The sequence below is a fragment of the Chelonia mydas genome, chromosome 3 (genome assembly GCF_015237465.2).
Source record: "Chelonia mydas isolate rCheMyd1 chromosome 3, rCheMyd1.pri.v2, whole genome shotgun sequence".
Classification (NCBI taxonomy): domain Eukaryota; kingdom Metazoa; phylum Chordata; order Testudines; family Cheloniidae; genus Chelonia; species Chelonia mydas.
In genome coordinates, this window is record NC_057851.1 from 107,107,646 (window position 1) to 107,120,351 (window position 12,706).

General features: G+C 41.4%; 1 protein-coding gene across 3 annotated transcripts in view; it reads left to right on the forward strand.

The window, feature by feature from the left end:
* Positions 1-2,375: 2,375 nt before the first annotated feature.
* The window catches only part of GRM1 (glutamate metabotropic receptor 1), a 251,247-nt gene continuing 240,916 nt past the window's right edge, over positions 2,376-12,706 (forward strand). The window contains exons 1-2 of one of the 3 annotated variants that reach the window (XM_043543088.1): positions 2,376-2,850; positions 4,156-5,041. In XM_043543088.1, coding sequence (XP_043399023.1) covers positions 4,279-5,041 — 763 coding nt within the window. In that variant the 5' untranslated portion in view covers positions 2,376-2,850; positions 4,156-4,278. The remainder of the gene's footprint in view (positions 2,851-4,155; positions 5,042-12,706) is intronic. The other 2 variants (XM_037894932.2, XM_007056263.3) reach the window with 2 other exon arrangements.

Consider the following 12,706-nt stretch of genomic DNA (forward strand, 5'->3'; position numbering starts at 1 on the left):
AGGCAAAGGGTATCCCTTTTAGCCAAGTGTAAACAGCCCAGCATGAACAGGGTCCTTTTACTGTTTCCTTACAAAAATTCCCCTATTTTAACCAGGTGGCCATGAATGATATCACTCTCCTGAGGCTAACACAGAAAGATATAGACTGAATGTTGCTTGAATGCGACCAAAACCCAGGACCATTCGCTGCCATGCTTTGTGCTGCAATGATTCCAGAATACTTTCAGAGTACCTCCAGGAGAGCTTCATAGAGATGTCCCTAGAGGATTCCCGCTCCATCCCCAGACATGTGAACAAACTTTTCCAGTAGCTGTACTGGCCGTGAATGCATCCCAATTCTTCAGGGCAAATGAAACATTAAACACTATTGCTTTTAAACCCTGTTCTGTAGTTACAAATGTGCACTCACCAGAGGTGCCTTCTCCAGCTTCAGGGTCAGGGATCCCGCCTTTGGAGGGTATTGGCCCCAGGGTGATGAAAAGGTCCTGGCTGCCAGGGAGAATGGATTCACCGCTTGCCTGCTGCACATTCTCCTCCTCCTCATCCACAAAATCCTCCTCCCTGTTGCGTAAGACTCCCCCCTTGCAGGTGTCCACAGACAGTGGTGGGGTAGTGGTAGGGTCCCCTCCTAGAATGGCATGCAGCTGATCATAGAAGTGGCATGTGTGGGGCTCTGACCCGGAGGGACCATTTGCCTCTTTTGTCTTTTGGTAGTCTTGCCTCAGCTCCTTGACTTTCACATGACACTGCTGTGTGTCCCTGTTGTAGCCTTTCTCCAACACGCTCTATGAGATTTTGGCAAATATATTTGCATTTATTCTTTTTGATCAGAGTTCTGCCTGCACAGATGCTTCTCCCCATACAGCAATCAGATCCAGTGTCTCTCTTTTGATCCATGCTGGAACTCATTTGCTATTCTGGAGAGACGGCATGGTCACCTGTGCTGCTGAGTTCGCCACGCTGACCAAACAGGAAATGAAATTCAAAAGTTCCCTGGGGCTTTTCCTGTATACCTGGCTAGTGCATCGGGGTTCAAAGTGCTGTCCAGAGCGGTCACAATGGAGCACTCTGGGATAGCTCCCGGAGGACAATACCATCAATTTGCATCCGCACTACCCAAATTCAGCCCAGCAAGGTCAATTTTAGCGCTACTCCCCTCGCCGGGGTGGAGTACAGAAGTCAATTTTAAGAGCCCTTTAAGTCGACGGAACGGGGTTGGTTGAGTGGACGCATTCATTTTAAAATCGACCTAACGCCGCTAAATTTGACCTAACCCGGTAGCGTAGACCAGGCCTTAGAGGAATAAGTCTTTGTAAAAGGTTCAGGCATAATCTGTGTCTGAAATATCATCACAGTGTGTGTCTGTGTAAAATTTGGCATTTATGGGGGTCTGTGATTGTTCAGCTGGAGGAACTCAAAGGAGTGTTGAGGAGAACAGGGCAATATTTAAAACAGGTAGCATTTTAAAGTGTTTCCTCTGTCAAAGTTAGTGGTAGCAAATATTTTACTTAAACAGGTATATAAATAGACCAGTTGTCTTTTGAAAGCTTATTGTGCCAAAATTGGAGACTACATTGAATTATTCAAGTGTGAAACAAAAGGAATTTATTACTGTTTTTTAAGTGCAAGTCTGCATGCAACTCGAATAATAGAGTCACTTCAGGTGCCTATGTAATGTCGAGTGTGTGTATATATACCCTTATATGGGAACACACACGAAACCTTACAGACATACCTGGAAGGGAAAGCAGCCATGAGCCTCTGACTCAAGGATTCTGCCATTCCTTAATTTATTGCCTCCTGATTTGTTAACACAGCACATGATCGGTTATTATTTTATATAACTCATTTGCTCTTACTGTCATAAATGATAGCAAAAAGTGCGTACCAAGCTTTGTAGTGGTTGCATTTATATGTTATATTAGGTCTTTAATAATGAATGTGTCACAAATAAATAGGCAGCATAGTACATAATCAGCTGTGCCAATGGGAAAGAGCAGATATTACACAGGAAAAAGAAACCAATTAAACAGTATTCACCATGAAACAGTATCTGAATGTTCAGTAGTTAAATACAAGTCCTTGTCTTTTTTTAAAAAACCGGACAAATTCCAGCCTCCACAGATATAGAGTTCCCTGAGGGCTAGAGATCTAACTTTAACTTCCACACAGTAAACTAAAACCCCCGAGACTGGTGGCGGTGATGCAAACCGGTCGTCTGAATTATGATTATTCAGTCTGGCATTATTTTAATCTGCCTTGACTCTAACGTGCTTGATTTAGATTTATCTTGACCTGAAAACTCGAATCTCAATTTCTTTCTCTTTACAACTGATTTATCTTGTTCCACTAGTTTTTACTTCAACAGCAGACATTAAGAAACCTTCCAAACGAGTCAGACTTGCACATTTATCTACATCAAATACATCTGAATCAGGTTCCCCTCACCCGCTCCAAGCATCATACTCTGTTTTCATTTGTTTATGTGACAAGGAGGTAATGAATTACGGTAGCTGAAAGTCAGACAAAACACAATTCTCCAGCAAGGCTGTTTTCTGGGCTATATTTCTTTTCTTGATAACCAGACAATAGCTAAAGAAATTAAGGAGGGGGAGAAATGACTGATCTTTATGTATGAGATAATGGATGAGCCTTGAATGACCTGTTTTTTTTGTTTTGTTTTGTTTTGTTTTGTTTTTTCTTGCGGTAAAACAGTGTTGAAGAAAGAGGGCACTAGCGTACAGCCCATATCCTCCCGTCTGACTGTATTAGTGCTAAAGCTCATGTTAGCAGGAGAACTGCCAATGACTGCTTTGACCAAGGAAGGAGCGAACTGTCTCACTGATCCAGGTACGTCTCAAGTTTAATCCTACAATAGACCAAGCTTTAAGGTATAACGCTGCAGATAAAAGATCCAGACAAAAGACACTCAGGCGACACATTCCAGGTCTGTCTGGCTTTCGGGCCAGTTTGAGACGCCTCTTGTGTGTGGCCGTAGGATCGGGAGGGAGAATCGGGACTGGTGGCTCCTCAGAGGATCTTCCCCCGTCTCGTTCTCCCTCCCCCCCCTTTCTCCATCCTTCAGGAAAGGGGGAGAGACCCGAGGGGCGAAGCCCTGGCTCGCTGCTCAAGAGACTTCCCTTCCCCCGGACCTCATTCTGGCAGGCGAAGCCATTCGGGAAGGACGGGCTGCCGCAAGCGGGGGGTTTGTCTGTCTGTGTGTTGGGGGGGGGAGGGGTTGTGACAGCGTGCGCGATCTTGGCTGCGGTAGCAGCCCCAAAGGCGGAGAAGTTTAGGGGGAAGGCGAGTCGCCGTGGCAGGAGGTAAAGGGCCAGGGCGGGTTGTAGCGGGGTCTGGCTCTCCTGTGCGCTGTCCTGGGTGCTGAAACCAGAGCCAGCCTCGCCTTGCAACGGGGCGCCCAAGCCCGGCTCAGCAAGTCAGTCCGCCTGCCTTCCCTCTCGGCACCCGATCACCTTTAAACCGCATTCAACTACTTCAGCTGGAACAGCCTGGCTCCACACCTCTGGGTGCCCAAAGTCTGCAGGCAAGGCAGGCGTGCCAAGAAAGCACATCACTACTTTATCTGTGGTTGCCTTAGTAACTAATATGTATTTCCCCCGGCTTTCATATATGTGTCTCTTGTGGAATTTTCCCCTTAACCCCAAAAAGTTAACCTAAGCTGTAATGGATTTATTTTTTTTTCTCCTCTGACCTTTAAATGACATTTTCCTTCACTTGAAAGGCGGATTTCTCTCTCTCTTTTTTTTTGAAAGTGGAGTCTTCACATCCAAATGATGTTTTTAAATGACAATGAGTGAAGTAAACCCTCTCCCCTCCTTTCTGATATGGCGACCACTGAGGCGATGATAAGATTTTTATCTGATTAACTGGCTTACAAAAGTTTTAAAACCTGTCAGCTATTCTATCATTAGTTTCAAAGGTACAGGGAGCCGCCTCCTTGTCTTAAACACATCTGTGTGTCTATGTATATATTCTTCCTTGAAACTTACATTTGAGAAGCTCTTCTGATTTGCACACTGACAAAAATATTTATTTCTCCAAACCCTTTTAAGATTAAACTGATTTTTACTGATTGCTGCCCTGACACAGTTTTCTCTAACAAATGTGTGTTATTCCTTCTTCCTATGTCAACAGGATACACTTCAGTACTACGATGACTCCTTTTGCACCTGAGAGCCATTTGTTTAAGGCTATGCCGTAGTGGGATTTAGAGCCACTTGACAAGTGACGGGCGAGAGGCTGGTATTTTCTTTAACAATGTGCAGACAGGAGGAGCCCATGAAATTTGTAACCTGCATTTGGATGACATCCTGTAACAAAATGATTGGAGCGGTGCTGGTGTTTTTCCCTGCTATCTTCCTGGAGATGGATATTCTCCCCAAAAACACTGGCAGGAAGATGCTGCTGTCGGGGGCTTCCTCGCAGCGATCGGTAGCCAGAATGGACGGAGATGTCATTATAGGTGCCCTCTTCTCGGTCCATCACCAACCGCCGGCCGAGAAAGTGCCGGAGAGGAAGTGTGGGGAGATCAGAGAGCAATATGGCATCCAGAGAGTCGAAGCCATGTTTCACACTTTGGATAAAATTAACTCAGACCCAGTCCTGCTGCCCAACATCACGCTGGGCAGTGAAATCAGAGATTCCTGCTGGCACTCTTCCGTAGCACTCGAGCAGAGCATTGAGTTCATAAGAGACTCCCTGATCTCCATAAGAGATGAGAAAGACGGGATCAGTCGATGTGTGCCTGACTCTCTACCCCAACATCAGAGCAGGACCAAAAAACCCATTGCTGGGGTGATTGGTCCAGGCTCCAGCTCGGTTGCTATCCAAGTTCAAAACCTGCTCCAGCTCTTTGACATCCCTCAGATCGCTTATTCTGCAACGAGCATCGACCTGAGCGACAAAACTTTATACAAATATTTCTTGAGAGTGGTCCCTTCCGACACTCTGCAAGCCAGGGCCATGCTTGATATCGTCAAACGCTACAATTGGACCTATGTATCCGCAGTACATACAGAAGGTAAGTATGGAAAAGCAGCGCACTTAGAATCAGGCTAGTGGATTTTCCTTCCCACCCCTTTTAGCCGCTCTTTCCCGCATACCCAGAGAGCCAGCCATAAGCTTCTGGTGGCAAGCTGAAACACCACTGCATGGCGTGCTACACGGGTTTGTCATTTGCGTGGTTCTCTTGCTCCTAGGTCACTAGCAGCGACCATCTAACTGACTAATGTAGAGGAGTGCTTTCCACTAAGGAGAGACGGAGTCCTTGACGCTAAATTTGAAGAATTAGATTGTGGTAGACTATTTGTTTGCCTTGTTTCCCTGGGCAAGTCCATCCCAGGGATACCAACAGCAATTGTTTTGTTATTAGTAACCTAGCTTTCTTGAAAAAATAAATGGAAAATAATGCAGTCTTCCCCCCCATACACACACTCCACCACTGTGGGATCTGAACAGTGTTTCTCTTCAACCAGGGAAGTTAGCGCTGAACAAACTGTTAGATAGTGTCCCAACTTGTGTTCAAGCGACAGACTAGATGTGGTTAAGTATCAGACCTTATTTAAGTTCAGAGGAAAAGCACTGGCACAATTAGACATACCCAAGACTCTTAGGTTTGACCCTGTCCCTTTACTTCTCATACATGGAAAGATTTCTCCTTCTTGCATTTTAGACTTTAATTTCGAATTAAAAAGGTAATTAATGTGAGAATCTAGAGCTGAAGTTAATCATGGTATAAAAATCATTCTTAAAGAGAGACTGCCAGTTCTGTTATGAAGTGTACAGATTTTCTATGAGACAAATCCTGAGGGGTTGCTTAGTTTTTATTCAGGCAGAACAGTCACTGATGTCAATGAGAGTTTTAGCTGAGTGAGAACTGAGTCAAAATTGAACAAGAACTCCAGGATTTGGCACTATATTTGTTCTGTATTAATACTATAAATTAATTTCTGGGACTATACACATAGAGGACTGAATCCTGAAGGCATTGCTCGAATATATTTTACAGAAATGTTTTGCAATGAAGTAAGTGTATAGAGGTTATTTGACAGGCACGCAGTTCTAATATTCAGTAAAGTGTTACTATTATATGAACATAAGTAAAAGTCTTACTGTATAGAGACAATTTGTTTTCAACAAGTTTAATTAACTTTAAACTAGTAAGTGAAGGAATTGTAAGATCACACTATTTAAAACTGGAAGCACTGGTTCATAGGTAGACCATTGGTTTTGTCAAATACAACCAAATTTATATTCACAGCTAACTTGTACAAGAAGCAAGCCCTTTCAATCCAATATTGTGACATTTCTATTGTCCAGTCATGCTGCTGAACACCAATTTTTTACATAGTAAATGACAAACCTGATTTTTTGTCATCGCAGCACACCGGTTAATACATTTAGCCAAGTAAATCCATATGTAAATCTGATTTATGATTCCCTTTAAATTAATGAACTAAATAGGCAACTTTGTGCTCAAAGGTCTGGCCAGATGTAAACAGTTGAAAACATATATTGCCATCATGAAAGAAAGAAATCATCAGTTAGACTTGCAAATGTCACATTCAAAGGTGAATTGGATTAACCTGGACATACGAAACATGAAAGTGCTGCAATTTTGAAAAATGTTAGAGCAGGGAACAATGACCTGACATTCGCAGTTCATTTTGTGCCCTGTCACAGATGAAAAAAACAAACTGATGTACAGGGTGGAAACTGAGATACTAAAATTCTTGGATGCTAGTAGATATGATTATATTTTGTGGCAGATCAGAGTGAAAATACACAGGAAGGGGCAGCTCCTCATCTGGAGTAAGTTGTCATAGCTCCATTGACTTCAGTGGAGCTACGCCAGTTTACACCATTTGTGGATCTGCCCCTCAGGAATCTGTTCTACTTCTATGTGCATATGTAACTCCCATTAACATTAATGAGCGTTATCTTCCCTCTTGGGAAAGAGAATAGATTATTAAAGTTATTTGTTATTTTGGTTTTTTTTTTTAAATCATGATATAGGAGACTTTTCATGGTAGCAATTTCACTCATTACATGCGAGAACTTTTAATTAGCTATCACTTTTTAAAATAGCTTATTGACTGACAAGGAGTGCTTCTTGCAGGATATTTTTCTGATATCCAGGGTGATACTTTTGGAAATGTTGAACTAATTCTGTTTCACAGTGTGATAAATTCTTCTGCAGTATCAAGGGATCATTTTTCAGATTACTCAGCTTTCATTACTCCTTTTTGCACGTGTGCGCACACACACACACAAAATGTCTCTAAAGATTGTCTCTAAATCCAATTAAAATATAAATTATATTTAGTTGCACAAGTACATATTTGTTGAGCTCTTTCCCAGAAGAACTACAGAATACCAATTTATAAAGTATGAAAATCTTCCCTCCCTCACCCTTTTAAGGTGAAATTACTGTTCAGGAACAGTGTTGCCTTTACTTTTCTACAGTTTAATATCCTATGCATTAACTGAGATCTATCTAGATTGTGAGAACGCTTCCCTCTTCCCCTTCCCAATGCCTGTGGCATGCAAAGCGCCTTTCTACTTTGCATAACCAACACAAAGGCCACTCTCAGTACCAGTCTCTGTGAACAGGGCCTTCTTCATATTTGCTTCCACACCAGCTCACAGAGCAGGGCTAGTGCAACAGAATCTACACCATCCTTGCAGTATGTACCACATATACAACTCCTATGCACACCACGTTTGGGGCAGATTGTGGGTTGTGGCATTGTGGCTTGGCACCACCCTCTACATAGGACTCTGAAAAGAGTACACATTTCTTCCAAAATGCACAGGCAGTACCAGTGCAAACTTCCATCATACTGACTTTCCAAAGACTTAAGACCTGGGTGGACCACCCCTGGGAGTTGGACAACTGTTCCCTTCTCATGTCAAATCAATCTTTGGCCCCCAGTGCCTCAGATCATTGCAGACACCTGGGCACAAGGAAATGAAATGAGATCACCAATTCATTTGACATAACCATTCAGCGGCTGTCAGATAGCAGTATTCTTCAGGCAGTACCGACCTAGTCTGGATTCAAATAGGTAACCTAGAAATTAGAGTCTCCATAGTCCTTCTCTGATACTCTAAGCCATTTCTGTTCTCTTGCAGTGTCACCTTCAGACATAGCTGCCCAGAACAGTTCAGAGAAAACAAACAATATCATAATGTATAGATTATTCTATCTTTTAATAATGATCATAAATAATTACCACTTGAAGTTTGTGAACTATACACAGAAATTTGTTGACTATATAAAATGGCTTCCAATTAGTTTATCACATTGGGTATATAGTGACAATGAGGACAGGCAAAGCAATCCAGTTTGTAGTAGACTGTCTTTCTGGTAGTCCATGAGAACATATCCTTCTGTTCATTGAACACATAGAGGTTTATTCTCCATCAGAGCGCAGGACATATGCAACTTCTGGCATGGCATTTGTGCATAAAATCCCTGCACATTCATGGGAGATAGATCTCTTGAAGATATGGAATATCTGTCTTGTGCAACATTGTTTTCAGGAATACATAAATATTGTAATAACGTACACATTACTATTTTATTTTCAAAGGTATATATAATTCCACTGGAAAAAAATCATTGTAGACTAAAATTGACACATAAAGCTAGGCAGGCAAGAAAAGGGCAAGTCATTTTGCTTAATTATGTGTCTCGAACACAGTTGCACATCAGGAAAGTGTATTATTTTCAGCACATCTACCTAGACAAATTTGTATGGCCATATAGTAGCTGCAAGACATTTTCTAGGCTATTGTTTTTTCATGGAGCCTTCAAAGAGTATTCAATGTGCAGGAGTACTTGTGGCACCTTAGAGACTAACCAATTTATTTGAGCATAAGCTTTCGTGAGCTACAGCTCACTTCATCGGATGCATTCCGATGAAGTGACCTGTAGCTCATGAAAGCTTATGCTCAAATAAATTGGTTAGTCTCTAAGGTGCCACAAGTACTCCTTTTCTTTTTGCGAATACAGACTAACTTGGCTGCTACTCTGAAACCTGTCAATGTGCAGGGTTGTTGGTGGTGGTGGTTTTTTTTTTTTGTTTTTGTTTTTGTTTTATGTGCACATGCATCCTCTCAGCTTTTAGGGATGATTCAGAAAAGGATTTCTGTTCAGAAAAGTACTTAAGTACATACTTAACTCTAAGTATCCACAGGTCAAGAAGGATGTTTGGTAAATTGGAGATGGTTCAGAGAAGGTACCACAAAAATGATTAAAGGACTGGATAACATGCCTTAAAGTGAAAGACTCACAGAGCTCAATCTGTTTAGCTTAACCAAGAGAAGGCTAAGGGATAACATGATAACAGTCTTTAGGTGCCTACATAGGGAGCAGAAATTTGATAATAAAGGGCTCTTCAATCTAATGGGAAAAAAGTATAACAAGACCCAATGCTGAAAATTGAAGTTAGACAAAGTTAGACTGGAAATAGGGCACACATTTTTAAATATGAGGACAATTAACGATTTGGAACAACTTGCCAAGGATTGTGCTGGATCAGGGGTGGGCAAACTTTTTGGCCCTAGGGCCACATCGGGGTTGCAAAATGGTATGGAGGGCCAGGTAGGGAGGCTGTGCCTCCCCAAACAGCCTGCCCCCCACCTCCTATCTGACCCCTCCCACTTCCTGCCCCCTGACTGCCCCCCTCAGAACCTCCCCCCCATCCAACCCCCCCACTCCTTGTCCCCTGACCGCCCCCTCCTGGGACCCCCCACCCTTAACCTCCCCCAAGACCCCGCCCCCTATCCAACCCCCCCCTGCTCCCTGTCATCTCCGACCCCCTGGGACCTCCTCATCCAACCCCCCCTGCTCCCTGTTTCCTGGATGTGGCCCACAGGCCATAGTTTGCCCACCCTTGTGCTGAATTCTTCCTTGAACAGTTCTTCTAAAGCAGTGGTTTTCAACTCAGACTTTCAACTTTCAACTTAGACTATGTCTAAAATTTCCAAAAGCTTCATTTGAAACTTTTTAGGGGTCCGCAAATGAGAAAAGGTTGAAAACCACAGTTCTAAAAGTATGCTGTAGTTCAAACAGGAATTCATTCAAGGAGGTTTTATGGTCTGTTATATACAGAAGGTCAGACTAGATGATTACAACGGTCCCTTTCATCTTTATAATCTATGAATAAGGCTCAACATTAACTAATGAAATATTTGGCATGATTATAAAGGTTTTTTAATTAAAAGTAGAGGATGTGGTCTTTATCTTCATTTCAATTTTTTTTGTTTTGTTTTGTGGCCATAACTGTCACATATTCTCCACAGTAGTGATTCACAAGAAACTCAACCATACAACCACTTACTAGTAAAAGGATGGAAGCTGTATAAACTTGGACATGTCAAAGGGAAACATTCTTTTGGCAATACTGTATAATAAGCTTGAGAGTAGAGAATTCATCATGGTAGTTTGTATGGGCTAGAACAGTGGCTCTCAACCTTTTCAGGCTACTGTACCCCTTTCAGGAGTCTGATTTGTCTTGCATACTCCCAAGTTTCACCTCACTTAAAAAATGCTTGCTTACAAAATCAGACATAAAAATTCAGAAGTGGCACAGCACACTATTACTGAAACATTGCTTACTTTCTTATTTTTACCATATAACTATAAAATAAATCAACTGGGATATAAATATTGTACTGACATTTCAGTGCATAGTATATAGAACAGTATGTAAACAAATCAGTGTCTGTATGAAATTTTAGTTTGTACTGACTTCACTATACTTTTTGTGTAGCCCGTTGTAAAACTAGGCAAGTATCTAGAGGAGTTGATGTACCCCCTAGAAGACCTCTGTGTACCCCCAAGGGCACGCATGTCCCTTGTTGAGAACCATTGGGCTAGAAAATAGCTTTCAGTTTAAAGCTATTACACTGTTTGGGGTGATGGGTCAAGAAGCACCTCTAGTTTTTTGTATGTCGTAAAGAAGGACTTCATTTCTGTTAAATGCACAAGGGCAGTAAATTATGGAAATGGCCAATGGAATTTGTTAAACCAAAAATATGATACATTTAAACATTGTGTTGTTCAAAAATTATTCAGAAACTATTCTTGATTTATTTGAATACACCCATTGGGCCAGCTGTTTTGCTGGTGCAAACTGGCACAGTTCCAATGGCAATGCACCAGCTGGCAGCAGTGGAGAATTTAGCCCTACATTTTAAGTATTCTCCAAATAGTTTGGATTAATAATGTTCAGACTATGGGTTGTTCTCAAACTGTTCCCTTGAGCTACTTATTTACTATTCACAGTGTAACTGATCGCATGGTATGTTTGGAGGAGTGCCACTTTTTTAACATGAGAGTGATGGATTCATAATAGTGAATAGCAATTTCAGTACAAATTAATTAAATTTTCAGAATTCACAAACATTTTCATAAGTACATTTCAGTGGTTATAAGAACATTTGCAAACAGTGATTAGTACGGCCTAATAAAGAGTAGTGATTTGTATCTGAGATGTTTATTCACAAATATATTCACCAAGCTATTTCTTCACTATTCAGCCACCTTTAATAAACATCATATGAGATCTCTGAAGCATGGTGTTGAGGGGGAGAAGCAGAGAAATTGAATGTATATTTGATCAAAACCAAATTTAGTGTAAGCACAGAGACAAATGGAAAATCAAGTAGTGATTGGAATTTTCTCTGCATTGGCCACACTAATTATATTTATAAGAAAGTGGTGAGAAAATCATTTACATTGATTGATGTTGACAAAAAATGTTGCTTATGACAAATACAGTAGAGAAGTTATTCAAGAAAACTTCCTTCTTGAAAATATATTACCTTATAGCGTTACTAAATTCACAAAGAATCAAGCTTTTCAGCTGCACAAGTGGCCTCATGAGTTATATCAGTTCAAAAGACTCATCTAACTTCCACACCTGCCATTTCAGCAATATTCCTAGGTTTCACATTTGTGAGTTGGCACACTGGGTTCATTTGTGCCAGTTGCTTCTATTTTTCTCTATTCGCCTCCTGCTTTTAGATTTGTACATCCCACAGTCCCAGTATGCTACAACAGATTTTCTGTGTCAATACAAATTGTTTTAAAACCAAGTCAAAAGAGCTGGGTTTTCTAAACAAGCTATATGAAAATGTCTTTAAAATGTTATTTTGAACACAGAGTTCTTAATATTAAGGCAATCTTGCCTTGGTTTCTCAGTCAGAAAAAACTAAGGCTATGGAAAGTTTGGGTGTCTGACTACTTATGGTAACTGCCATTAAAAAAGGTATTTTAGGAGATTGGAAGGCTTAGGGGATTGACAGCTTTAACAGAATGTAGGTATGTTCTCATCTAGATCATTGATTCAAATACAGACTAGGCCATCAGTGATGGACAGTCATTTCTAATGCTGATCGGCATATGAGAAATGAGTTGTGGTCTCTGTATATTTTCTAGCTGACAGGTGTTCACAACACAAAAACCACCATCACAGATGGCACTAATTAACATCCCTGCTTGCAGTCTCAGCAGAAAGGGCAGAAATTGACTTGACTTGGACACTTAGATATAATACCTTCTCTCTTCTAGAGGTGATCTCTTCATATCAGTGTTGAGGCACATTGTTAGAGCAGTGTGGGGAAGTTTGCACATTCACCAACAGTGTTGCATCTGTCCTGTGGAGAAATAGAGACT